The 27,962-nt window shown below is 37.6% G+C and overlaps 1 protein-coding gene across 2 annotated transcripts; it reads right to left on the bottom strand.

Moving 5' to 3' along the window:
• Positions 1 to 56: 56 nt before the first annotated feature.
• On the bottom strand, positions 57 to 27,905 carry gpd2 (glycerol-3-phosphate dehydrogenase 2 (mitochondrial)). Of its 2 annotated transcripts, XM_079627248.1 has the most exons (18): positions 27,781 to 27,891; positions 26,518 to 26,622; positions 25,274 to 25,282; positions 23,204 to 23,375; positions 22,702 to 22,826; positions 21,692 to 21,789; positions 20,755 to 20,918; positions 16,777 to 16,941; positions 16,036 to 16,180; positions 15,720 to 15,913; positions 10,066 to 10,200; positions 8,668 to 8,843; positions 8,055 to 8,186; positions 6,838 to 6,996; positions 4,088 to 4,200; positions 3,878 to 3,956; positions 2,938 to 3,036; positions 57 to 1,983 (listed from the first exon to the last, which is right to left on the bottom strand). In XM_079627248.1, the coding sequence occupies exons 2-18, from the start codon at positions 26,614 to 26,616 to the stop codon at positions 1,858 to 1,860; spliced, it is 2,190 nt and encodes a 729-aa protein (XP_079483374.1). In that variant the 5' UTR covers positions 26,617 to 26,622; positions 27,781 to 27,891; the 3' UTR covers positions 57 to 1,857. The 2 variants fall into 2 exon arrangements, with proteins under 2 accessions (XP_079483374.1, XP_079483375.1); XM_079627249.1 differs by lacking the exon at positions 25,274 to 25,282 and having other exon boundaries at positions 27,781 to 27,905.
• Positions 27,906 to 27,962: the final 57 nt, after the last annotated feature.

Here is a 27,962-nt window from a genome sequence, read left to right as displayed (position 1 = left end):
GACATCACATGCTTCATCTGCCACAAACATTATTATAAAGGCACGTCCAAACAATGCAGAAGGCAACCAGATACATTTAATAACAAAATTGTGTTTTTCAGGCTTTGCAGATTCATTTACTGTACATTTTTTCCCCATACAATATGAATTTCTTTCAATCGGGATCAGGCTGAAATTACATCCTGTCACGACAAACAATAAATTAGTTGAACTGCTCCAGCTCTTTTATGCAAAAGCTGACAAACTTGACGAACAACACTGAAGATCTATGGTGTTCTTGTATCTTAAAAAACCCAAACATATCATGATGGACTTAAGAAGTTCATTGCATGATGATAACAAACCAAAACGGATTATAAAACAGGAGCAGCTTAATTGTACAAAACATTTCTTTTAAATCATTCAGTCATCCAAGTTCTTTAACAAGCAGTTTCCATCTGAAGTCTGAACATAATATAAAAATACATAAGCATGTTAAACCACAAAAATACACAGTCAAGTAGTCAAATGCAAGAGTGCGGTCTATTAGTGTGTCAGACTGTGCATTTCGACATGCAAAGTTCATTAAGTGTCTTTTTAAGGGATAGTCATCGGTCATCCTTTACTCACCTTTATTGTTTCAACCTGTATGCCTTTCTTTCTTCTGTGGAACATGAAAGATATTTTGAGAAACATTTCAGTGTTTCTTGTCCATACAATAGAAGTCATTGGGAACTAAAACTATTAGGTTCCCAACATTCTTTAAAATATATATTTTGTTATGTTCCGCAGAAGAAAGTAAGTTATACAGGTTTGGAACAGCATGAGAGTGAGCAAAATGACAGAATAGTCATATTGGGTGAATTATCCCTTTTATAAAAGAAAGAAAGGCACATTAAGTATATTCCCTGTTATCCTCTACATCAAGTTTACAGTTGTAATATTTTGGATAACCGAGTAATGGATAACCGATTACTTACAGGCAAGGTTTTATAAGAAGCATTCTGAAGTGGAGTTTCAACCGTTCATGAATTTGAATAAGGGATAAAATATTCAACATTCAAACAAGTGCTTACATTTCATTATAAACTTTAAAAACCCGCTTGTTGAACCAGAGCCAATGCAAAGTCTCAAAACACTTCACACACCCCAGTTAAGACTAATTAAAATAACTGATCTGTATACAGTAACACAATTTGTAATACAATAATGTAAGAAAGAAAGAAAGAAAGAATAACATTGCATACATTCAACATAATGTCATTAATTAAAGTTTGAGACAAGATTTATGGAAAAGGAAATGATAGGAGTTGAATATTTTTTTTCCCACCAGAAAATTACAAATGACTTGAAATGAGTGAAATAAAACAACAACAACAAAAAGTGTGCAGTGTAAAACAGCAAAACTCATATAGTGCATCATTTACCTCAGAAGACACCTGGAGCCACTGAATCTCACTGTGTTCAGTAGCAAATAATCTGCATGAATAAAATGGCACAACAGAAAGCTCACAGGATAAAGCTGCTCAGAAAGACAATCATGCTTTTCAGTTCACACAACATGGCACTGCATGCATTTGATAAAAAATATATACTCTCAAATACACTTTTTAAATATTTTTAAAGAATATATGCCGCTCTAATAATATCTTTTTCATTCGAATACATTTAAATAAGCATGCTAAAACCAAAGCTTTACAAGATTTTTTAAAAAACGAGTGTAGTCGAAGGCAGCCAGACGGTTGGGCGAGTTAAAGACTTGAGAGGATGTGCTTGTGAGCTGACCGGAGTGGGCACAGTGGTCAGAGCTTTTTGGTGTTTATCCAACTTTGTGGTGGGAGCTGTTGTCTGGTGGATCTTTTGGTGTGTAGTTGGGATTCAAAAGCCGCCTCCACTGCGGTCGACCGAGACAGGTCCTCTCAGATCCAGACCCTCCTCCACCGTCTTCATCAGGATAGCCAGACGACTGTCAGAGATTTGGCCTCTCTGGACCGCACTCATGAGCTGAACCAATCAGAGAGCAAAAAGAGAGGTATAATCAAACAGGTGATGGTAGACAGAGATATTTTTTAATAAGATTTAGGCTTAAGAGGCACAATATATGATACCATTACTGATTGTAAATACACCTTTTTTATGATTTTGAATGAGCTCTTTAACATTCACCACAACGATCCAATCAATTCCCAATGGACAAAATCAAGCCACGCCCTCATTTTTTTTTCTTATTTGAGAAGCCGTTTCACTCAGATATGGCGAGTTGGCGAACTTCTCGCCAAACGTCACCCGTGTGATCGCTCGTATGACAGAACGGAAGCATATTAGTATTTTTCTTACACACACCTATCGTTTCGCCTCAGAAGACATTGATTCATCCACTGGGGTCATATTGATTACAGTCACGAACGCTCTGTGTGGTTTTGTAAGCATCAAACGAGCAGCACCCATTCACTTGCATTATATGGATGGACTCACCGAGATTGATTATTTTCCTAAAAATCTTTGTTTGAAAGTAATATACATCGGGGATGGCATGAGGGCGAGTAAGCGATGAGAGAATTTTCATTTTTAGGTCAACTATCCCTTTAAAGGTTACTGGTTTAAACCCCAGAAAGGGTGATTATTAATTTTAACACCTTTCTACCTGCACCATATATATATTAAACTAGTTGATGTTTCATTATGGTAAAAAGTACAGAATGGTGCTGCTCGTTATTAATTAACTGAAACTCTAGAAACACCAAGATCAACTTCATACTCATTCTGATGAAGGTACGACATTTCAGAGCTACTAATCACCGCAAACCCGTCGGCTTCTGACAAAACATGGATGTACTGACATGTAGATAACAAGCACTTTTATTTTTGAGGATTTCACACCTACATCTACCAATCCTGCCTGAAAACACCAAGACAACCTCTAGTCTATAAATATCTAAGGCTTCTAAGGGTTCATACCTGTAAGAACTCATCCAGTTCCACTTGTCCGTTTTTGTTGAGGTCCACCTCGTTGAGGATCTCGTGGAGGGCGTTCTCATCAATCTGAACGTTGAGTCTCTAAAATAACACAAATCAGTGATAGAATCAGTATCTAAGAGGCATCAGAGTCAGGCTTTAACGAAAATGTTAAGGGCTGCATGAGAACCCGAGACAATGAGAGCTGAGAGAATGAAGGCTAATAAGAAATTTAAAATCGTATTCTTTGGAGATAAATACAAACACGTGCTTCACTTCTCCAGCAGCATTCCTGTGAAACAGTTGCTCTCCGTTCTACCCACCACTCACAGTAAAAAAAATATATATAATTCTGCACATGCGGAAGATGCAATTACAGGTCATCTAGTAGTTTAAATGCATATGTGGCCCTGTGATAATCCAAAAGAAATACACTAGATTTTAGAATCACTACCTAGACATTGAATAAAGTAATCAAATGTAAAATAACAGTGCATAGTCTTCCTTGTATAAACCCTTATTAAAGCTACAGTTATTCAGTCAAGAGCAGCGAGTGATTTTCTCTTTATCTTTTGTTGTTTGAATTGACATTAAGGACTACTGTCACTTTAAGAACTAATGCACGGATCCAAATACGTTTTTCTTCCAACTGTTTACTTTCACTTAAACCTGCACTTGGCCTACCGTGATTAACTACATGGACGTTAGCCAGTCGTGTAAGACGAGATATCGTATCAAAAACTGTTCACAGAAAGGGTGAAAAATTTAATTATCACTTTTTTTAGTGTGAAAAAGCTTGACTTACATTATGGACTTCAGTGAAACAATGTTATACATGTATAGAAAAAAGAGCTAGATGTACAATATGGTTATTAAAAAGAAATGTTTGCTTAAAACTAACACTTTTTTAAATAGTATAATTACATTTTAGATTATAACTCACCTCTAGCACTTGCTGGACATCCAGTGTTGTGATAAAGCCTTTACTCTCCTTATCAAATTTGTAAAAGCGCTTCTTATACCTGTAATTCAGAATAATCATAATATTAGGAGAGTGGGAGATGTAGGCTTTTGCATACACTTAAACACACACACTTAAGCACACACACACACACTTAAACACACACACACATACACACACACACACACACACCTTGCCACCTCTTGGGCATTAAGTGAGATCTCTGAAGTCTTGCTGAGCTGCTCAGAGCGAGCTTTATAACCCATCTCCAGGTGCAGGAACTTCTGCGCTGCCTCCAGTTCTTCCTATAGACACACAAAACACACAGTGCATAACTTTCCAAAGGATCAAATGGATATAAAATAAATTTTGAATACATTTATTTCCCATGATTATTTCAGTCTGATCGTAACAGTTTGAGCGGCACATGTTGTCACGGGTGGCTGTGCAAAGCGCACAAAGACAAAGGAGATCAGCAAAAACAATTCAATACATCTAACAGGCAAGGAAAACTCAACCATGAATTACACAACCATGTAAATACGGACAAGACAGGACAAAGAACTGAAAAAAAAGAAAAAGTACATTTACACAACGATATGCTTAAACCGGAGAAGTTTTTCCTTTGAGTTATTCGCGTACAGACGACACCATTGTCAAAACGATCCCCATTCACACGGATCCGCGAAAATGAGATGGCGATGAAACACTATAATACGCATGTGCATGACGTCATCGTCTTCAGAGATTCACATTTTTGTTGTTTACACGGAGACCGTTTTCAAAAACGTGTACTTTGAAACCCAAGTTTGACGTTTTTTGGTGAAAACGGTGTTGTGTAAACAGCCCCTAAAGTAAGGGAACTAATGAGATAATATACGAACACCAGGTGAACAGAATGAAACTAACCGACACAGACTAGGAAACTAAGGCTGAATCCGAAATTGCCCCCTATACCCTCAAATAGGGCGTTACTTAAGGGGACAGCCATTTGTAGTGGTGTCCGAAACCATAGTGGACGTTATTGAGTGCACTTATTCAATCCCACATTGCACTGCAATAACGAGTGTACAACCGATGTACGCTCAACGGCTGTCCGCTCACTCCTTTTCATTCACTCCTTCAAGTGAACAGTATTAGTGGACTAATGTAGGGAATAGTGAATGAGGGTTTAGATTAAAGTCACTTTTTAAGGGTGAGCAAAAACGCACCGTTTTGTGTGTGTGTACCTTTAAATGCAAATGAGCTGTTGCAGGAAAATGAGTGAGATCCACAGAATAAGGACAAAAATCTGTCTTGTTGTGCCTTTAGATGTTGGAATTAAAATACAAAAAAAAAAATAAGTCTTCATTTTTATGGAATACCATTTTTCAAAGATGCACTTTGAAGCTATATGAAGATGTTTATGGTTGCAAGCATTAAACGTACATCCTGGTCTGATGAAACCTGTGATGAGTAGTTTAGTATTAAAGCATGAATTTGATGTAAACTATAGATCTACATAATATTCACCTACTGTGTGCCGTTCATAGAGGGCATAATGTATTAAGCCTAAAGTTACAGCATCAAATATTTTAACCTAACATTTTACATAGATTACATATAAACCTATAATATTTATCTTGCAAATCTGACTTTTTTTTCTTGCAAATGTGAGTTAATATCTTGCAATTCTGACTTTATAACCCAATTCTGAGGGGGAAAAAAAGTCAGAATTGCAGGATATAAACTTACAATTCTGTGCAAAAGTCAGTATAATCAAGTTTATATCTCGCAATTCGATTTTTCATCAGAATTGGGAGATTTTAAATAAATAATTGGGAGAAAAAAGTCAGAAGTGTGAGATATAAACTCGCAATTGCCTTTTTTTTATATTCTGTGGCGGAAACAAGCGTCTATAGACTGCTACTACAGAACTGTCACTTTCTGCCACCAGGTAAGCTCCGCCTACAAAGCACGTAATCGCTGTTTGCAAACACAGAAAGGCTTAATTTTACCCAAAAGCGAACTCACAGTTCATGTCAAAGTGTTCTCATTTTATGTCTAAAGAAGGCATTTCAAGTCCTCAAGGTGGATCAATCAATCAATAAAGGGTGGAATATGAAATTATTCATATCAAAGTAAATTGCCGTTTTTTATGTGCTTTTTTTCTATTTTTAGATAAGATTGGGAATGTTTGAGGCAGTAAAAATGATTCAAATCCAGCCAAAATTGCAGCCGAAACGCTGCAACATGAACGTTCCTGAAATGCACAGGCTGAAAATACTGCCTTGCATTTGCAGAGCTGCGATATACCTGCGCTGTATCGAGGCTCCCAGCAGAGCATTGTGTCGGTGTCCGTTCATGTGCGTGATGGGTGTGGAGCACCTGCATTGTGAGCAGATCTGAGCGCTGAACTCAAGGGAACTGAACAGTATGATCGGTGCTATTATTAGTGCTTCTGTTTATCAGACAGGAAACCCACGGCCAGCAGGCAAAAGCTTGAGTAACTCTATCACCTTCTTACAAACGCACTACACACACACTCCCGTGAGCACAGACGTAATAGCCATAGTCATCTAGAGGTGTTGTGCTGGGCGGTCATTGTACAACTGAATTGTGTTCTTTTCCTGCAGTGGAGACTCCTTGTTAGAAAGACTATTTAAGAGTCACACTAACAATAGCTGAGGTCTATTATTAACTGTTACCTAAATTAACCTGGCTGAGACCTTTAGCCTTCGGTCAGGAAAAAAAAAAAAGTTGTGTTCAGGGCGAGGGTAGCAGGTTTGTACAATCAATTTAGGAGATCAATTCCATACAGCGCTAAGTTCATACAAAATTTTAATTACACTCTAAATGTGAATTTAAAGTGGATTCTGCTTTCATTTTCATAAAAAAAATCCACATAAAAAAGCATGGCGAGTGCATTCGAAAAGAAATATACCATGATGTAAATGACGTACTTTCTTTTTCTGCTCGGTCCACTGCAGTTCTTTGCCCATGATCTCAACGATACGCGGCAGAGCCTCGTCTGCAGCCTGGACGTTCAGAAAGCCCAGTCGTGTTCGACGAGCAATCACATCGATGGCTGTACATGCATACTCCTTTATAGCATACTGCACCTAAACCCAGACAGAAAGCATCACTTTCATTCTAATTCATCTGCCGTTTTTAAAATCAAATTGAAGACTTTTAAGCACAAATAAAATGAATACGCTTGTTCAATACACAACAAACACATGGAATCTCAAAATCAATCTTGAATCTTAGATTCTTCTAAGCAAATACGGAGATGTTTTATTCAATATATACGTGTATAAATGTTTTGAAGTTGATTTATGGTCTAACATATAAATACATACAAATTAGAGATATATCCATATTGGATTTTGCTCATACAATAATAATTTGTTTAAAGGGGTCATCATTGTGGCCCATTTTCCACAAGTTGGTATGATTCTTTAGGGTCGTCATGTAAAGTTTGTTACACTTAGGTTAAAATTCCTCAATGGTTGTGTAAAACAACACCCTTTTAACCTCCTCAAAAACAGCTTGGTTCACAGCGACCCGTTTCGGTGCATGTCTCTTTAAATGATAATGAGCAACTCTCCAAACGACTTGATTATTGAGAGTAAATGGATTTGTTTCATTGTATGGTGGTTGTGTCCACACACTGTAAAGACACATTTATATGCAAACACCATATAAAACTGAATTTAGCATCCGATGACCCCCTTAAAAAAAGACAATAAACAGACTATTGTGCCGATTCTAGTAAAATGTATATATTGAAAATGGCCGTTATTAGTCTTTTCTTTGGCCCACAGAGAAGCCACAGTAGTTTACATTTAACTAAATGCCAAATAATTGTGTAACGGAAATTCAAACAGAATTTAAGACTTTAAGGGCTTTTAAATTTAGCAATTATTAGAAATTGTTTAAAAGACGATCAGACTTCTATGTATTTTTAGGTTGACTGCATAATCTGCTTTTTTAAATTTGTGGATTTTTTTTTGGATTACCGGTAACTTAAAATTGCATTTAAATCTTCACTCCTCCTTATATAAAAAAAGCTTGTCTGAGAAAATGGCCAATGTCAACAGTTGCTAAGGTAGAATTGTTCAGCAAATGGTAAACCAGAGGTACATTTTTAAGTTAATTTGAGTTTCCGAGTGCTTACCTCACTCTCTATGTAGGGAAATTCAGACACAAGGCGTTTCCCCAGAATGGGCCATCTCTTGCCAGTCACGTGGGCCATCTTAGCTACTTCAAACGCTCTTCCTCCGTAGGTGGCTGCCAAGTGCTTGGCAACCTGTGAGTTTAGAAAATAAAAATGTTATTCCTTAGGGCTTTATTAACTGTAACCACTTGTAACCGGTGGTGGGAAGTTACTTTACAGGAAACCCACTGTAACCATGGCTAGACTAAGATTTGAAACATGTTCACTCTGGCTTCTTCATAGTTCTTTAACTAGCTTATGAACTATGCTTCGTTAAGCATTCTGACAAATAAACACGACCCCCGTTTACATCGATTCGAACTCTTCTTTTATATCTCTCACCAAAGGTCAAGTGCTGTCAAAAATATCTGCATGCTGACCTTTTTAAATATGCTGGCAAAACAACATCCATGGTAGCGCTACGGCTCCATCAAGCTCTCGCGCTTCCAAACAAGGGTTTGCCAGACTTTCTCTTCCCCACAGAATCATGGGGGACTGAAGCGTTATAGAGCAGTTGAACCTGCTCCAAAGAGCCCTGACTGGCAGAATGCTAAGCAGCTGCTTCAAAACCCACCTCGTTTTCCAAGCCGTAGTCTTGAACCAAGCGAATGTACAGGGTGGGGGTCCAGTCCTTCCCACCCTCCAGCATCAGACCGACCGTCCTGCTGGGCCCGGCTGAGAGGTTATGAGCCTTTACGGCCGCATCAAGTGTCTCCTCAGCCATGGAACGATAGGTTGTCCACTTCCCACCTACAGTAGACAGAGTGTTATTACGAAATCTTTATACGACCTCAGTGGGATTCCTCATTACAAAACAGAGTTTGTGTATTTTTAAAATGTAAATGTAAATTTTTCTATATATTATTTAAAGCTACACTGTGTAGGATTTACTCCCATCTAGCGGTGAAATTGTATATGACTATCAACTGAATATTACTTTCTAGCCCCTCCCATTCCGAGGGCGTTGTAACTCCTACGGTGGCGTATTATCTGCCGGCAGTCACGTGTAATCTCCCCCTCGCATTCGTCACGGTGCCACTGAGTGTAAAGGTTCGAAAGGCGAAGCTTGAATTTCCAGGAATGTCCCTCTTTGGCTAATGTATTTTCAAGATGGAGGCGCAACATGGCTGCTGCCATTCGAGCGAATCGCTCGTATGTATTCTGAATGGTAGATTCTACGCTTACGAGAATACTTGATTAGTTGGTGGACACGAATTACTAGTTTAGTTTAGTTAATTACACACGAATGAGCACATATAATTTTTAAAGAACAAAGTGTTTTTTGCTAAGAATCAACTTAAAAAATGACACAGTGTAGCTTTAAGTGAGATTTTGTTTAAAACTCATTTTGTTTTATTATAATTTTTGCATTAAAAAGAGTGTTTAATGATCAGAACATACACTACTAGTAGTTCAAAAGTTTAGGGTCAGTAGGATTTTTCAAAACTGACAGCAAAAACTTTTATATTTTTACAACAAAAAAAACACTACACATAAAGTGTTCTTTTGAAGTTTGCTATTCATTCTAAAAAAAAAAAGTACCTTGGTTTCCACTAAAAATATTATTAAGCAACTGTTTTCAACATTGATAATAATAAGAAATGTTTCTTGAGCACCAAAATCAGCATATTAGAATGATTTCTAAAGGATCATGTGACACTGAAGACTGGAGTGATGATGCTGAAAATGTTCCTTTGGCATCAATAAATTACATGTTCAAATATAGTCAAATTGAAAAGAGTAATTTTAAATTGTAATAATATTTCACAATATTACTGTTGACATCATATTGCAGCCTTGGTGAACATGAGACTTCTTTTCAAAACATTAAAAACTGTACTGTATTTTAGGAGCCATTCATGCATCAATAATTTCAAACTTTTTCACACTGTACAAATCCAATCAAACCATTCTAAGGAAGATATTTTTTTCTAAGAAAATGGAGACCAAGGCAGAAATGATTGGCACTGACCAGCAATGGTGACGAGTCCGCTGTCGCTGATGTTGACGATGTGGTTACGACAGATGGACTGTGTGTCTTTGGAGTTGGGGTCGGTGACCAGCGGACGAATGCCACTCCAGGCCGCCAGGACATCCCCTCGACGCACTGAGAACCAAAGAAACCAGAAACGCTGACAATCTCTGACAGCTGAAGTGTGTGTGCCGTGTATCTGATTGACAGGGCTACAATAGGCTACGCTATTGTGTGTCATACATGAAAATGACAGTGATGTCTGCAATAAAAGCTATTTTGTCTGATAAATGACCACAGGGGAACATGGAAAGCGAGATTGTCCGTAAAAACTTGAATTGCTTTGTGACTTTGTTAAACCAACAAACCATTACTAGAACATCATGTATGAGTCCGGAGTCAATTTCCCTATTGTGGTGACATCTCAAGCATTAATTATTAAGAGGGAGTTGTGTATCGATCCGCGGTACACCTGCCACTGTAATATGCAGGTTGATATTTCTGAATGGGGGGAAAAACATAGACAGCACTCTCATTATCAAAGGGCATCTCTGAAACATTTATGACAAGGCTAGGGAGCTCAGCAGACAGCAGACTTAGGAGACCAATAACACACACACACACCTTGAGTCTAAATGAACCTCAGCAATAGACCGCTGGGCTGTCGAATGCATTCAAGTAATCTAATTCTCAAGGGGAGAATTCAGTCCATTTCCAAGCTGTGGAATGCACTCGGAGAGTTCTCGAAGAGTCACGATCGCCATGCCTATTAGGGATACGCAATATATCGGCAATCATATTGGTATAGGCCAATATTAGCATTTTTAAATTACTGGCTGAAAAGGGAAGCTGATAATAATAATATTCCAACAGCAATTTGTCTGTAAATATTAAAGGGTAAACATTACTCGCTCACCCTCATGTCGTTCCAAACCTGTAAGACTTTTGTTCCTCTTCGAAACCCAAATGAAGTCTTTTGATGAAATCTGAGAGCTTTCTGTTCCTCAAACATGCTTGAGCTTCCATTTACCACAACTGATGTGTGAGGTGATGAATGTTTATATGTGAATAAAAACCTAAATTCAATCTATTCATCATATAAAGAGATGGTGTCTCTTCAGAAAATCTGGAGTAAACCGCTTGATTCATATGGATTAGTTTTCGATCTTTTTATGAACTTTTTAAAGCTTCAAAGTGGTAGTTGCGTAGCTGTCAATGGAGGGACAGAAAGTTTGCAGATCGTATGGGTTTAGATAGAGCAACATGAGGGCGAGTAATTAATTACAGAATTTTCATTTTTGGGCAAACCAACTCTTTAAACACAAAATTAAATCTAGAGGTCACTCTGTTTGTACATTTGTTCAAGAATGATCTTGTGTTTTATCTTTCTAGGGTGTTTTTTCCTCACCACACGTTTACTGGTTGCATGATAGATTTTCTGTAAAGCTACTTTGAATTACATTTATTTAGTAAAACTTCCATGCAAATAATGTGGGTTTTTTTATGTTTTTTTATTGTTTGATGCATATTTGGTTAGTTTCGATTCAGGTTTTCACTTGTTTTTAGATTGGAGCGTACATGTAAAAAATGGAAAAACTTTATAGATGTATATCTGCCATCTAAAACCTAAAACCATTATTGGCAATCAGATAGAAATTCTATACGAGTGCATTCCTATACGTTTACCCTCCTTTACATTGATCCTACTTTAATCAATCAACTGTTTAAAGACATTTTTGAATGAGAATATATATTGGATTTTTTTTACTTGAAATGTCTGTTCATCTCGACAATCATCCCTCTCTCTCTCTCTCTCTCTCTCTCTCTAACAATATCTCTACTTGAGGGACAAACAACATCTTGCCGCAACACTGTCAGTGTGACAAATCTCCCACAGTCAAACCCCTTTAGCTGCCTTCAGAGCAGTTCAGTCCAGCCTCAACCCTCCATCCAGAGGCAAGGTCTCTGTGTCACTCCTCCATCGCTCAATCCATCCTCATTCTCCATGATCTGCTTTATTCACACTTTCAAACAACCCTCCCGGGTCAACAGAGTTGCCCGGTCACAAAGCAGAAGACACCCTTCCACACGGCAGCCGTCACATTGTGCTTTTTGAGTATACATTCTGTTGAAAACAGCCAGCCAGATGACTTTCTACAGTAGCTGGAAGACAGCAGCGCTGAATGAGATAACGAGGCTCAGCAAACTCCCAACAATCAGAGGAAAGAGGAAGCATTTTTTGCGAAGGGAAAATTAGCTATGAAGCTAATCAATCAAGCAATCAAGCCCGCATCCACGGCACTTTGAACAATTAGAGGGCTGCGCTCAAAAATCAATACCTCTGCTTTCCGAGGGAGACGCTTGGAGTAGTTATCAGTCCCAACTAGTTACTTGACTCAACACAACCAATGCAAGCCTCCCTTTCTATTCATTTACATGCATGCAGAAATTAAAGTCTATGCGAGGCCTCTACATGTGGCTCCTCAGATTTTTGAGTCAAGTGTATTTTTTCATGCAACTAAGAAAATAGTTATTTGCATCTTTCTGTATTAAAGGTAGGGTAGGTAGGATTTATATAAAAACTTTTTACCAAATTTGATTAAACTTTCTATATATATCAATGCATAATTAAAATGTAAGTACTCTGATAAAAATAGTATACAAATCGAGTGACTCTAGACCGTTTAATCTTCATTAAACACAGCTCATTATTTCCATTCGGGACGAATCACAGGATTGGCTTGCGCGACTGTCACTCTCCGTCGCCATGACTACCGCCGTTATTACTGGCTCTGCCCACGTGCGCGCAGTCGCGCACCCGTTTTTAGGTGGGAGTGAATGGAATTAATGAGCTGTGTTTATTGAAGATTAAATACACTAGAGTCACTCGGTTTTTTATACTCTCTATTTCAGAGTACTTGCATTTTAATTATGCATTGGTATATAAAGACAGTTTAAACAAATTTGAATAAAAGTTTTTTTTAGACAATTCTGACCTACCCTACCTTTAAGTTGCACTATTGAGAAAATGTTTTGTCTAAAACACTGTAGCAGAAATATTTCATTCATACACTACCGTTCAAAAGTTTGAGGTCAGTGCAATTTTTTTAAAGCAATCAATACTTTTAGTCAGCAAGGACACATTCAATTGATCAAAAGTGGCAGTAAAGACTTTTATGTTGTTACAAAAAACGATTAAAAATGAATGCTGTTCTTATGAACTTTCTATTCATCAAAGAATCAGTTTTCACAAAAACATAAGGCAGCACAATCATTTTCAACTGTAATAATAATAATAATAAATGTTTCATGAGCACCAAATCAGCATATTAGAATGATTGAAGGATTAAGTGACACTGAAGACTAATGGATGATGAAAATTCAGCTTTGGCATCACAGGAATAAATAACATTAAAAAAATATATTAAAATAGAAAAGTTATTTTAAAATAATATTCCACAAAATAAATGCTTTTACTTTGTTTGTTTTTTTGATGCAGTCTTTCAAAAACATAAAAAAAATCAGACAAAACCCAATCTTTTGAATGATAGTGCATGTAAAAATGTGGTCAGTTCAATTGAGACTTTCTCAACCTTCTGCAGACTGTTTGCTTTGGGGGAAAAAAAGACCTAATCATCCTCATGTTCCTCAATCCTCATAGTATTTATTTTCCATACTATGGAAGTCAATGGGGTCCAACAACTGTTTGGTTACCAGTATTCTTCTAAATATCTTATTTTGTGTTCAGCAGAAGAAAGAAATTCATAAAAGTTTGGAACAACTTGAGGGTGAATAAATTATGACCCTCAATGATAAACCATTAAATGGTTTAGTTACGCAGTACTTGAGCGAGCTCTTAATGCATTATAGTCCTTCACGTCTATTGCGATCTCAAAATTCCGGCCAGTTAATAATACCTAGAATATCAAAATCGACTGCTGGCAGTAGATCCTTTTCCTATTTAGCACCAAAACTTTGGAACAGTCTTCCTACCATTGTCCGGGAAGCAGACACACTCTGTCAGTTCAAAGCTAGATTAAAGACACATCTCTTTGACCTAGCATTCACATAATGCATTATAGACTTCTATAATTCAATGTTAGGCTGCATAGATTAGGTCAGCCGGAACTGGGAACACCTTCCATAAATCCTGATGTACTCATTACATCATAAGAAGAATGGCATCTATGCTAATTTTAGTGTCTTTGTTTATCCCAAGGTTTTCCCGCAGCCTGCCGGATCCAGGCCGTATCCAGATCTGACGAAGGACCTTCGCCTGGACCCGGTGACAACGCAGTGCTGAAGTGCCAACTAGCCTCTCCCTATGGAGGATCCCTTTACCACTCTATACAGATAAAGCGTTGTGGGGAAATTCGGTTCGCGTATCTACCCCGAAGTGATAAAATAAAATTCTGTACCAAAATTTAAGACAAGTAGTTTGTTTAGGCATGGTTTGCAGGGAATTACAAACCTGCGCATATATATTCAAACGCATATAACTATAGAATTAATTCTTGATGCGCACGTGAGCGCCATCAGTGTTTATCACAGGTTCGCGTTTAAAGTCTGTGAGAGAGCGGTGTCGTCTTAACGGCCCCTAATTTAATAACAAATGATCACTTCGCCGGAAGTGAATCAATCAAAACTAACTTTAGCTGGAAAATATCTTTATTCAAGAACCGCTATAAAGCCAAAACAATCTGTTACCTTAAATTATACGTTTATCTCTGTAAAGCAGCTTTGAAACAATCTACATTGTTAAAAGCGCTATATAAATGAAGATGACTTGACTTGACATGACAGAATTGTCCTTTTTGGTTGAGTTATGCCACCTCTAAAAACTAAAGACTGTAAAAAGTCACAACAGAGTCTGAGAAAACAGACCTTTTCCCCAAAAGTACTAAAATAATGACCATTTGTGACCATGATAATTTTTAAGGCACCCCAGGTAAATAGGGTAAAACATGTAACTAATGGACATCATACTTCTCCAATTGATTGATTACATTAAGAACGGCAAACATTTTTGAATTCCAGGTTTCCTAAGATGTTGTCTAAATACGCGAATGAGGCATTATAATTCATTAAATATGCACTCATTTGCATACATTTCCAGAACAAAAATCTGAGCATTGGATAAAGCCAGTTTCTAAAACCTTGTGTCATTTTGTTGATATATTAGAGTCAACGGTTTTACAGGGGGGATTTTGGATATCTCTTTCATCACTAAATTTGCAAATGCTCTTGAAAATAAATGTTTACCGTGTTTTTTAAATCAGTCAAATGATATATGAACAAACTTAAAAACTTCAGAATATAGATAGGAATAAAACTGTGAAGTTTGGTGTATGTAAGTGCATGAGACGGCCTGTAAAGATATGCATTGTAATTGAAATCTACAGACACAAATAGACAAAGTGCAATAAAATAAACACTCAAAAGTGCATTTTGGATTCTTTCTACTAGTCTGAAACAACATTATGAAAAGCCAAAAATTCCAAAATCCCAAAACTGACAAGTGCATGAAAAACAAGTTTTGCCTGTAGTGTCTTCCATTAAAAAGATTGTGAGTTTTCCTTGTACTCTAGGTATAGCATTGTCAGCATGTCACGTTTCAAAACCATAAAGAAAAGGCATAGGCAGGGTTGTATTACCTTCTACATCAGGGCTGAGGTAATTGCGGACTTCGTTGAGGATAAAGTTGATGTCCTCCTCCATAGGGATGGGATGGGCTGTGACTTCAGTGGGCGTGTCTGTCGTGCCGGCGATAGTCATCTTCTCCCAGGGCAGGAAGAATATGACACGGCCATCACTGGTGGCGGGGTCTAGCAGACCCATGTTGTCTGGGCTGTAATCGGGGAGGAGGATACAGATGTACGTCATCTCTCTCTGCACTGTCTGTCAACACCGTTAGAAATACACTGGAGGAAAAAAAGAGGTAGAATAAGTTTGAAGGATTCAGCAAGGTACCTGTAGTATCCAGGGATGACAATGTGCACTCCTGCACTAGGCTGGCAGATGTTGGGAGTTTTCTGGTTGTCCATTTTGCGCAGTGAGTCAGTGAAGGGGCCGGTAGCGTTGATGACACATTTGGCACGAACGTCAAACTCCTTCCCTGTAAACGGCAGGGTGAGGTGTTACTCCTGAACTGAACACAGCTGACCTGACCCCAGGGGTCATTTGCTAAAAATGGAAGACGAATCTCTTCATAATAGGATTATGAGCAAAACATTTAAAAGGGTCACTGAAAGGTGATGAGTTAGTGTTGCTTTGTGGGAAAATTCATCTTTAAAAGAAAGCAAAGATTCAAGAGACAACCTGTATTTAGACTTAACAAGAGCTCTGTCAATATTTTGATTATTTAAATTGGTCATGTGTTAGGGTGCGGCCACATTTACCATTTTTCCACTTTTCATGGCAAAATCCAGTAATTTCAACAGAAATCAACTCGATCTGAAATTTCGTGTGAGATTTCGCAACGGGTTCAAGTTGGTCACGTGTATTCGTCGCGTCGACCAATAGAACAACTGCTTTGTTTGAGTGTGACTTCAGAAGTGACTGATTTATGAAGCTCAAAGCTCAAATAGAATTGACATAATTTTTTGTCAGTGATAATTCAGAATTTTTTTGTTAATGTGACCACACCTTTCTGAATGTAAGTTTTCTTGCACTAAAATAGATAATTTCACTTTCGTTCTGGGCGAATCTCACCTGTGATCATGTCTCGGCAGCGGGCTCCACAAACTTTCTCCTGGCCTGTTTGTGAATCTGGTTTCTTTAGCAGATGAACCACCTCTGTGTAGTTAGCAATAGCAGCACCATGACGGGCCGCTGAAAGAGCGATGGCCAGGTTCATACGGGCGTCATTGTGCTGTCCTGAAAAGAGCCGGAGCAGAATGTCACTAAGTACAGTACTTATACTTAATTCAAATAACGCTAAGTATTAATACTATTCCTAAAGCTAAATTGTAAAACCTCACACACACACACACACACACACAAACTGTTTTTATATACAGCTGGTTAAAAGTACTAAAAGAAAACTTTCTGCATTTTCATTTATTTTTATTTTTTTATGTACTTTATTTACTGTTTTTACAAATTAGCACGCCTCCAAAATGAAGTTTTGTCAGATTTAGCAAATTTCTGGGTACAAATTTGTCCCCAAAATATGGTTAAGTAGGTACACACTGATTTACTGTACATGCCGAGGCCACTTAGTTAAAGGGATAGTTTACCAACATTTTTTAATTCTCTCATCATTTACTCAACCCTTAAGTTCCAAACCTGTATGAATTTCATTCTTCTGCTGAACACACACAAAAACATCTTGAAGAATGTCTGTAACCAAGTTGATTGGCCTCGTTGACTTCCATAGTATTTTTTCAATGGAAGTCAATGGGGCCCATCAACTGTTTAGTTACCGATATTCTTAAAAATATCTTCTTTAGTGTTCAGCAGAAGAATAAAAAAAATTCATACAGGTTTGGAACAACTTGAGGGTGAGTAAATGTTTGAGTAAACTATCCCTTTAAGACTTTGCTTCATGACTGCAATGTTTGAAGTAGTGTGACGGTGTTCGATATTGTTATAGGGTCATTCGAGGCATTTAAACAATTTCAGACACATTTGAAACATGAATTACAGGAAACCTTGAAGCCAACGCGATATCACTCTATTACGGCAACTAAAGAGCTACTTGAATTAGAAAACGCCTCTGTGTTCTCGATGCTAAAGAACCAGAGGGATAGGTAACCCACGTAAGCATGTCTAATGCTAACACATGCTCGGGGCAACTCCACCAGACAATAAAATAATAACACAGGCAGGAAGCCTGTTTAAAGGGCACACTTCTCAAAGAATAATGTGCAGTGAAGGAACCAGCATGCTTTGTTAGAGATCCCATGAACCTGCGCTCTGGGTTTGCGCTCGCGGCTCTGCGCTCAAATCATGATGCAGGAAAAACCTCCATGTTGAGAAGGATAATGCGCACATGTGCATGTTGGAATATTGTTAATATCACGTAAGAGGGCGAATCGCAGCTCACATGGAAAGCTCTGTCCCGCAGCAGTAGATAGGAAACGCTTGGCTGAGCTTGAATGTTTATTAGAGTACAGCTCGCAGGTACTGAGAAAAGAGCAGGGCTTTTGTGCTGCGAGCGAAATTATAATGAAATAAAGAAAACGTGACATTACAAATGACTGAAAACGCAGATAAGGGAGTTTTAGCATCAGATTAGATTAATAAAAAAGACCTACAGAAAGAATGAATGACATATCATAGCGGAGGAAGGATGTGACAGGCGGCCGTGCACGCGGACGAGATAGTGAAAGAAAGAAAAGGGAGAGAGGACTCAAGGAGGATGAGGGACAGGAGCAGAAGAAGCGATGCGAGTAGGGGAAAAAGAGAGGGAGGAAGAGAAATAGAGGGAGGCAAATAGCGACAGGCAGGCTGCGATCTCCAGCGGAGAAGGTCAGATTCGGAAATGTCACGGCCGTGATTGTTCCAGATTGAATAATTGGAGAGAAAAGCCGGCTGACAACCCAGGGGAAGGAGGGATGGAGGGGAGGGAGAGGAGGAACGGACGTGGGGAGAAGAACGAATAAAACCTCTAAACTGTCATTACAATCGCTGGGTTTCGATTCTCCACGCACATACATACGCAAACGAAGGGTCTTTTTAACGGCGCGTAAACACGCGGCGGCAGGGAACCGAGCATCCAGACGTCTCTTCGCCTCTGTTTCTCACACAGATGGACGCGATGTGACAGATCGCTGCTCAGATAGCCGCCGCACTCCCCCTGAATATCAGCTGCCCGCGCACCCTGCGAGGGACCGCGTGTATCTGTGTGGGCCAAATGTAGTTTGACAGGAAGCACCGGAGGGCAGGGGTGGAGGGCGGGGCTTGTGCTGCTCCGGACGGGACCTTGAGTAAAGGGGACAGATTCTGCACACCCAGACTAACCAGGAACATATGGAAGTTTTGCCTGGTGGCAGCCTCGGGCGCAGACGGGCCAACAGAGACACGGGCACAATGAGCCAGTGGCGGTTTTCCAGAGATTATGCAGGAATGTCACAGAGACAAATGAGCTCGCACTTATTGCCGCGTACAACGACAAATGACAACAAATCATGAATTGATCACTATGATCACAACTTTTAATAACTGCTTTAACAAGCTCATTGTTGCTGCACAATTGCATGATGTGTATTATCTCAGAACTGTACATTTACTCTATATAGATATTAATTTGACACAGTCAAATTGTAATGTAGAGACATGCATTTTCTGTGAAGCTACTTTGAAACAATATGTATTGTGAAAAGGCTATGCAATTAAACACAAATTGAATTTTACTGAATTGGCTTACTTAAAGAAAATAATCTCGCTCATTCTCCCCATCACACGCTTCGCAAAGGCAATAATCAGAAATGATTTTATTGTTTTAAAGCGCAAAAAATTATTAAATTAAATTATTCCTCTCCTAGTTCTCACTGTCATAGGCTAGACCCTACAGGGCCGTCTGCGCTCTATTCCAGTGAAATCACAAAATGAACCCACTGTTACTGATATGCAACTACTGGCAAACAAATGCGAATTATATATATATATCAGGGTGTGAATCTATGGGTCGAAAGCAATTCAATTTGAAACACAGCTCAATCCGATTTGATTGTTCTTTAAAGGTCACATATGTAAATAATTAAAAGAGAAAAGCAATATCAACTAGAAGATTGAAATGTTTATGAAAGCAATGATACCAGTAAAACAGCACTGTTTATCTAACAGCAAGGTCTCAATGCAGGTGAAAGGTCAGTTGAGGCCATGTAATGAGTTGGGAACTTTAGCAATGGTTTAACTATGTTTGACTCTAGATCAGAATGGTGTTACGATGTCGTTTAGTCTTTTAATGTCTTTAATTGTGGCATTATATGTTATTGTAGTATGTACACTACTATTCAAAAGTTTAGGGTAAGTCAGATTTTTTTTTAAGAAATGATTTCCTATTCAGCGGTGATGCATTACATTGATCAAAAGTAAGAGGAAAGACCCTTATACTGTTACAAAATATTTGTATTTCAAATAATATGTCCGTTTGAACTTTGTATTCATCAAAGAATGTTGAAAAAAATATCAGTTTCCACAAAAATATGAAGCAGAACAACTGTTTTCAATATTGATGATAATAATAATAATAATGATACATGTTTCTTAAGCACCAAATCAGCATATTAGACTGATTACTGAAGGATCATGTGACACTGAAGACTGAAGAAATGCAAAAATGACATCTTATAATAGATTCAAATAGAAAGAATTATTTTAAATTGTAATAACATTTCATAATATTACTTTTTTTCTGTATTTTTATTATTAAATTCAGCCATGGTGAGCATGAGACTTTAAAAAAGATGTTTTAAAAAATCTTACCGACCCAAACTTTTGAACTTTTTATAGAATTATTTTATAGAATTTAAATCAATTGAAATGTAATTGTAATATAATTAACATTAATTATATAAAAAAAATATATATATATATACATAAAATTCCAGAAATCTTTAGCAATGATTTTTGGCTAACAGAGATGAGAAAGAAAAAGAAATTGAGGATAGTTACACCTCAGCTCTGAATATCATATTTTTAGATCACACTCAAGACTGTAATCTTAGATTGGTTCCTGCTCACCATCGTAATAGACAATGGCTCCCACGAGTTTGTCTTTCTTCAGCATGGGGAAGAGCTCCAGTGCTTTGCTCTTGCTCAGGACATAGCTGCTCTTCAGACAGTGTGATCCGGCAACCACGTCGTACATTTTAATGCCGGCCCAGTAATACGGCAGCTGCCACCACCTGGTTAGAACATGTCCAGTAACAATAACACACTATTACTCTCGGTTTCGGTTGACAAACATGGCTGAGAAAAATGCACTGACTGCATTTAAATATACAAACAAGGATTTTGTGAGTACTTCGCTGAAAAAGAAAAGAAAAGTAAACCACGGTAAGCTGGCTTGCTAGTCAAAATGGTTCACCTGGTCTGTTTGCTGGTCTTAGAGGGGTAACCAGTTAAGGCTGGGTTTATTACTTATTAAAATATGGTTGAACATGGGCAGAATTGGATTTTTCCAAGTACCGCTAAGTCATATATAGCACCTTGTGACATTTGTTTTATGTTTTTAAAAAAATCTGACAGGCAAATGATGTAATCTTGAGGTTTCTCATTTCTGTGACCCTTTCACACTTTTCTGGCTGCTTTAAATATCAGAGCAAGACATAAATGCCACGAGTAATTAGTAATGATGATGGTAAGGACAGGAAGATCCTTTAAAAACCCAGAATGACAAGGGGCAGAGACTGAGGAGGCGAGAGGTTCAGCATTGATCCTCAGAATTTCCGAACACCAACTGCTACGGGTGACCATATGAAAAGGTTCGATGACATTTCTGTGAACTTATCAATGGATTTAAATACAAAAACTGTATTTTATGCATCTAGGATGTCTCCAGTTTTTTTCTCTTTAACTTTCTGCCATCTAAGCCCCATATTGTATGTCCCTTCGTTTTTTCTCCGTCGATGAAGAGCGTTTTTATTGTCTGACTTTTCTGGTTGACTGGTTTTCTTACTTGTAAACAGGAAGCATTATGGGTAAAGGTGCAGACAGGTGAGGGGCGATGTCCAGCAGATTGGCACGTTCATGAAGAGCCTCTTTTACCATCATGTACTGAGAAGGCAGAAATAAATCTGTTAATCAACATTTCTGGGCCCAGAGGATTTATGTACACATATTTTTCAGGGTATGATTGAGGTGTAAATGTATGTCACGATTAATGTTAACCACAGATGTTAATTTAGTCATAAATTGAAGAAACGCAACTCATAGATATAAATATGATCTTATATTTCGCTGTCATTTTACTTCCTATTAAATACTTAATCATATTTTAAATCAGTGTTATTTTAGTATCATTGAGATACTATTATATAGTTTTCATTAACATTTTACATTAGATTTCTAGTTTTTATTTTAGTTTTGGTTAAAGTTTTAGTAATTTTTCTGTTTTTATTATTATTATTTTTTTTTTTTATTAGTTAAATATGTCTGTATAGTTTTTATACATTTTTATTCCAGTTTTAGTACATCAATTTAAAAACTAAATGAAAATAAGTAATCTTGCCTTGGCAACTATCCGTAAAAAAAAAAAAAAAAAAAAAAATTGCTGTGTATTTTATTTTATTTCAGTTAATGTTTTTTTTTATTAGTTTGTTTTTATATTTACTTAACTGTAATAACCCTGTTTTTAATATGCTGTTTTTAAATTTGGCCAATGACCGGTTTTGACTGCAGTCATTTTAGAGTTTAAAATCTGAAAGTGCTGTTATTTCCAATTATAATTTACACTTAAAGCATAATTTTTCATTGTACTGATAATCAGGGGTTATTGAAATAGTTGATGGTCAAGCTAAGTTTTAGTTATTCATCCTCCAATGCCTCAGATCTGCAGCTTCCTACTAAATGTTTGTGCTTCTCTCTGTCTGTCAGACAGTTGCTCAAAATGTCACAGTGGTGGCGTAAGAAGCCTTGCAATCCTTCTTCTAAATATTAGGGGCAAATCGGGAAAAATGGGGCCTTCACCTGCTCATAATCTAGTTTCATGATGGCTTTCTGCAGATAGCGGACTCCTCCGTGAATGAGCTTGGTGCTTCTGCTGCTGGTGCCCGATGAAAAATCGCTCCGTTCTACCATGGCGGTCTTCAGATCTGGACAAGAGGGGGCAGAAAGACAGGTAAGGAACAGATTAGACAATGCACTGGCATTTTAAGACCTTATGGTGCCAAATATTTAGACTGCAGCTGCTGTCATTTACATTTGGCTTTCTCCACTATGAAATTACAACATGCTTATTGCACCCAGGCACATTCTGTCTGGCCTCCAAAGCTGAATACAACATATAATGAGAATAAAGCATCTTTGAAAAATCCAATATAAATCATCACCTTTAAAAATAAAAATAAATTAACACTAAAAAATGTGTATGGATCCATGTATTAATGGACTGAAAATGACCTGCACACTAATGCACAGTTAATATAAGTACAGTAATATTGCAAAACTTTGTAAAAAAAAAAGTACATACTTCGTGTGACGGCATCTAAGGCACATCCTGAGCCCGTGGCTCCGCCGCCCACCACCAAGACGTCAAACTCCTCTGTGTTTCGTAGTGATGAAAGCTGTTCCTCTCTTGTTGGGAGGGCATCTTTAAACGGCATCTTTAGCTCACCCTGCGCCTCAACATATGCTAGCCGGGCCTGAACACGTCCAGCAGGTACAACACGAAAAAAGAACATTGTGATAATGTGCTCAAATGCATTACAATAGGCTTTAGCCTCTTTAAAGATACAATCCAGAATTGATATTCTATAAGCTTTACTATGCACCTGTATGTCAAACTGCAGTCTTTCACAATTGTAGCTTGAAACCTTTCAATAATTCATTTATCTTTTAAATAATAATAATAATAATTAGATGTCAATTAAACAAGTTTAATCAGATTCATTAAACAAGACAATTACACAGATGTCTATAAATGTACTAGTGAAACACTGAACATGCACTTTTCATAATAATCACATCAAGACAACATAAAATATATTTGATGAAACATTTTGTTAGTCGCCATGCCAAGACAAAGGAATTAAGTGGGATGCGTTATTGGTAATCTCAAATTAGTGTTGAGATCTAGTTCAGTTCACATCTAGGTTTCAGTTCTAGTTTTTAAGAGAGTTAAATACATTCAAATTAGCATTCACGACATGGTCACTCATTATGGCAATTTACACTGTGACCTTTCATATCATAACAGACAACATTCATTTATATTTTATCCAATGCTTGATATCAGTTTAGGTATTTAAACTGCTTTTTTCGATAAATCTCCTTATCAATAAAAGAAAATGGTCACACTTTAGTTTGGGGAACACATTTTCACTACAACTTTGACTCAATAAACCCCTAATTTACAGCTTAGCTGTTGTAATGGTTAAGGTATGGGGTAGAGGCTGTTTATTAGTACTTATAAAGCACATATTAATGCCTTATTCTGCTTGACCATATTCTACATCCCTTAAAGGGATTATTCACCCGAAAATGTAAATTCTGTCATAATTTACTCACCCTCAAGTTGTTCCAAACCAGTATGAATGTATTTCCTCCGCTGAACACAAAAGAAGATATTTTGAAGAATGTCAGTAACCAAACAGTTGATGTGACCCATTGACTTCCATAGTAATTTTTTTCCATACTGTGGGGTCCATCAACTGTTTGGTAACCCATATTCTTCACATTATATTCTTTTGTGTTCAGCAGAATAAAAAATAATAATACAGGTTTGGAATAACTTGAGGTTAAGTAAATAATGACAGAATTTTAATTTTTTAGTGAACTATCCCTTTAGGGGATGTAGAATATGATCATGCAGAATAAAGCATCAATGTGTACTCTAAGTACTAATAAACAGCCAATACGCTAGTAATATGCATGCTAATAAGCAACTAGTTAATAGTGGGAATTGGTCCCCAAACTAAAGTTTGACTGAAAATCTGAAGCGTTTTTGTAAAAACTGACAGTATGATTTTGTGAATGAACAGCTGCCAATCTATCAGTCACATGAAGGCCAAAAAATACTCCGACGTAAAATTCAAATGCAGAAAAAAAAAAACAAGGTGTCGAGGGTTTTAGCCATGATGAAACGTTTTATTAATTTTTTTCTGTAGCATTTGGCCTAAATGATTACATCAATCTGCCCCCAAAAGCCCGTAGGGTCCATTTGACTTGCAAATGACCAAATGAGCGCAGACATTTGCAATTTAGACAGTAATAGCATGTAAAAACAAGATTCAGTAATTAGTGTCTATTTCCAAGGACAGACATATTTAAAACATCCGCACACTATTAAGAGAGGCTGTCCTGCAATCAGGACAAGTGCATGACGGAAACAGAGAATTTCATGCAAATACGCAATCGGCCACCGCAGAGTGATACTTCAGCAAGAGTGTAACAGTGCCCTTGCCATAGAGCAGACAAACACACACACACACACGCTCAACAAATTAACATCACAATCCCAGAAGATTAGCATCTGCCACATGCATGATTGCAAGCAATTTTTGAAAGAAGATTCGTTCTTTCTCTTTTGACTTTTGCTTACCCATTTAGGCTGCATTGAGATGACACGTGGGACAAATAAACAAATAAATGGAGAAACATCAGAAAAAAAGTTTGTGTCAGTGAAACGCTTAACATGGGATGCAGATGTGACGTGAAGAAGGTGATCTGATTGACTGCTACAGTAATAAAGTCGTTCATGTTGGTGACATCTGAGAAAAGAATCTCTGCAAATCATATCAGTGAATTGAAAATCGACAGTTAAGAAAAATATCAAAACTCAAGATCTTTAATAACTGTTATTTTTTTAACCAATTTAATCGTGTAGTTACAATCTCCATGGCAACCACGTCCTTGAAAGTGCATAATTCTCTCGCTCCCTGGAGTTTCGTTGGGATTGGAACAGTTGAGATGCAAGATAATGGACAAAATGGGTTTGGGAAGATTTAAATAAATGATGAGAGAGAAAATCAGGACTCCCATTGCTCTTCAAGAGTCTGTCTTTTTTTTCTTCATTTGTTTCAGAAAGCCTTGTTGATTATCTTAATCTACTTGACCTTCCGTTATTTGGTATAGCGTCTAAACAGACGAGACCCCTGGGGTTCTTACTAGTTTAAATACAGACAGAACATGGTGTGTGACACACTCCCTGATGGCGTGAATGGGGATCAGATTGTTCATGATTACATATTCAAGAGAGATCCTTTAAACAATGTGTGTATCACTGTTCAAGTGTAATCTCCCTTTAGCAAACAAAACCTGATTTTAATACGGTAGCGTTTGGAGTTTGGAGACCTAAGGCAACACCTAAAGGTACAAATGAGATTTGTAAATGTATCTGGAAGTGCTAGGTTTAATCTTAATAAGATTTGTCACACACATTCATGAAATCTGTTCCATGAGGTTGTTGACCACATGAAAACACAAACAAGCCTTTATGAATTATAATTAGGGAATAGTTACAAATAGATATAAATTGATTCAGAATACAAGGCCTGAGTTTTGCTGTCCTATGTGAGCCGATTAAGCTGTATCTTTAAGGTTGTGTAAACACACAGAGAGAGCATTCCTGTGTCAGGACAAGACATGCTGCGGTACAGATGGGTGTGAACAGCTGTGCTCTGTGTATTCTGCACTATAACCTGTAGGAGTCACTGTATGGATGTGAAATGTGAAAACAAAATTCTTGGTATTTGTCAAAAGAATTGGCCAATTTAACTTTACATTCAGACAGAATCAGACAGACTCAGAGCAACAACATTGGTGCCATTTACTGTAAATATATACCTGATTCTTCCTGTATTCAAAGAACTGTGATAGGCTGAAGGCTGTTGCTAAGGCTCCGCCCCCTATTAGGGTTCCTTTCACTGCCTTCCTGAAAGCCATTGATCCCTGAAACAGATTTAGAAGATTGATGAATTAAATGCTTTTTGAAACATACAGAAAACATAATATCTTTTTATTTGTCCAATATTGGGTCTAGAGTATTTATCAGCCTCCTTTCTGGTTTCTTGAAATTAAACTTAATTAACTAAAAAGAGCAATTCTCAAATATTTAAATCTGAGATATAATAGGCAATATAAGAGAGAGCGCGCAAATAAACATACACCTGCAATTCTGGTAATGAGGGGGCATATACATTATATAAGTCAGTCATATTGAGAAACTAAAAAGACAAGAAAAACAAAGCACTGACTTCCCGGTCACATTCACTGACCTTGGCATGATGTAAAACAAAACCCGTTGCTCAGAATCTCCCTGGTGTTAGTGTCAAACTCACAACTGTCAACTGTCCAAGTTCAGTTTGTGTAAATGACTACTACTGTATGAATCCTAGAACTGACAGGTTCTGGTGAAGGTCAAAGTAAACCTATAATATCTCGACCTGATGCTCCGGGTAGGGATGCAAGTCATATCACTACATGATACTAGAGGAAGTGAATGAGTCATTTTTTACTACACTGTTTGAGTTCACGCCTGTCCCGCATGGCCTGTTTATGGCCAACCATGAGCAAGGGAGAGAGAGGAGACACAATGTCTGAGAGGGATCTTACAAGTTATTATTTTACCAGTTCGTGTACGAGAATCAAATGAATATGAGAGTAGGCTTGAGTGTGGACATTTAGACTGATTCTGGCCAAATTCAATAATATGTTCAATCTTTAAAACCCTTCATCAAATCATTTTCACTTAATTAGAAACAACAGAACAGATAAACAGAACAACACACATACTAAAGTCAGCAGTGATGAATACAGACTAATATAATCTATTCTATGCAGTCTATCACATGAACTCACATTAAACCTAAACTGACACGGTATATACTAATAGCTACATCCACATCATCACCGATCAAATTCATTGCAAATAGTACGATAAACAATAAAACAAAGCCCACAGCCATGAATTTTACAACCATTTTAAGAACTGACACACTATGGGCTGGAGCAACAGTGGGTGGCTTGCATCCAAGAATAGACTAACGTTAACGATCGACGCCAAATAATACAGCAAATAGTATGACGAGATCCTTGGTTTTTACTTACTGATTTTGGCGACGGTGATGATGATGATTTCTAAAAAGGAAAATCATGGACAGAGAAGGTATCAACTGTGATGTTACAATGTTTCTGATTCAGGAATCCAGGAAGTACAATGACAGGAAGTATTTGACAGACAGGTGGATGGACAAATCAGTTTAGAGGATTCACAGCTCTCGTCCAATCAT

Source organism: Phoxinus phoxinus, assembly GCF_949152265.1.
Source record: "Phoxinus phoxinus genome assembly, chromosome: 11".
Taxonomy (NCBI): Eukaryota; Metazoa; Chordata; class Actinopteri; order Cypriniformes; family Leuciscidae; genus Phoxinus; species Phoxinus phoxinus.
This window is presented reverse-complemented; position numbering and strand designations above follow the sequence as displayed.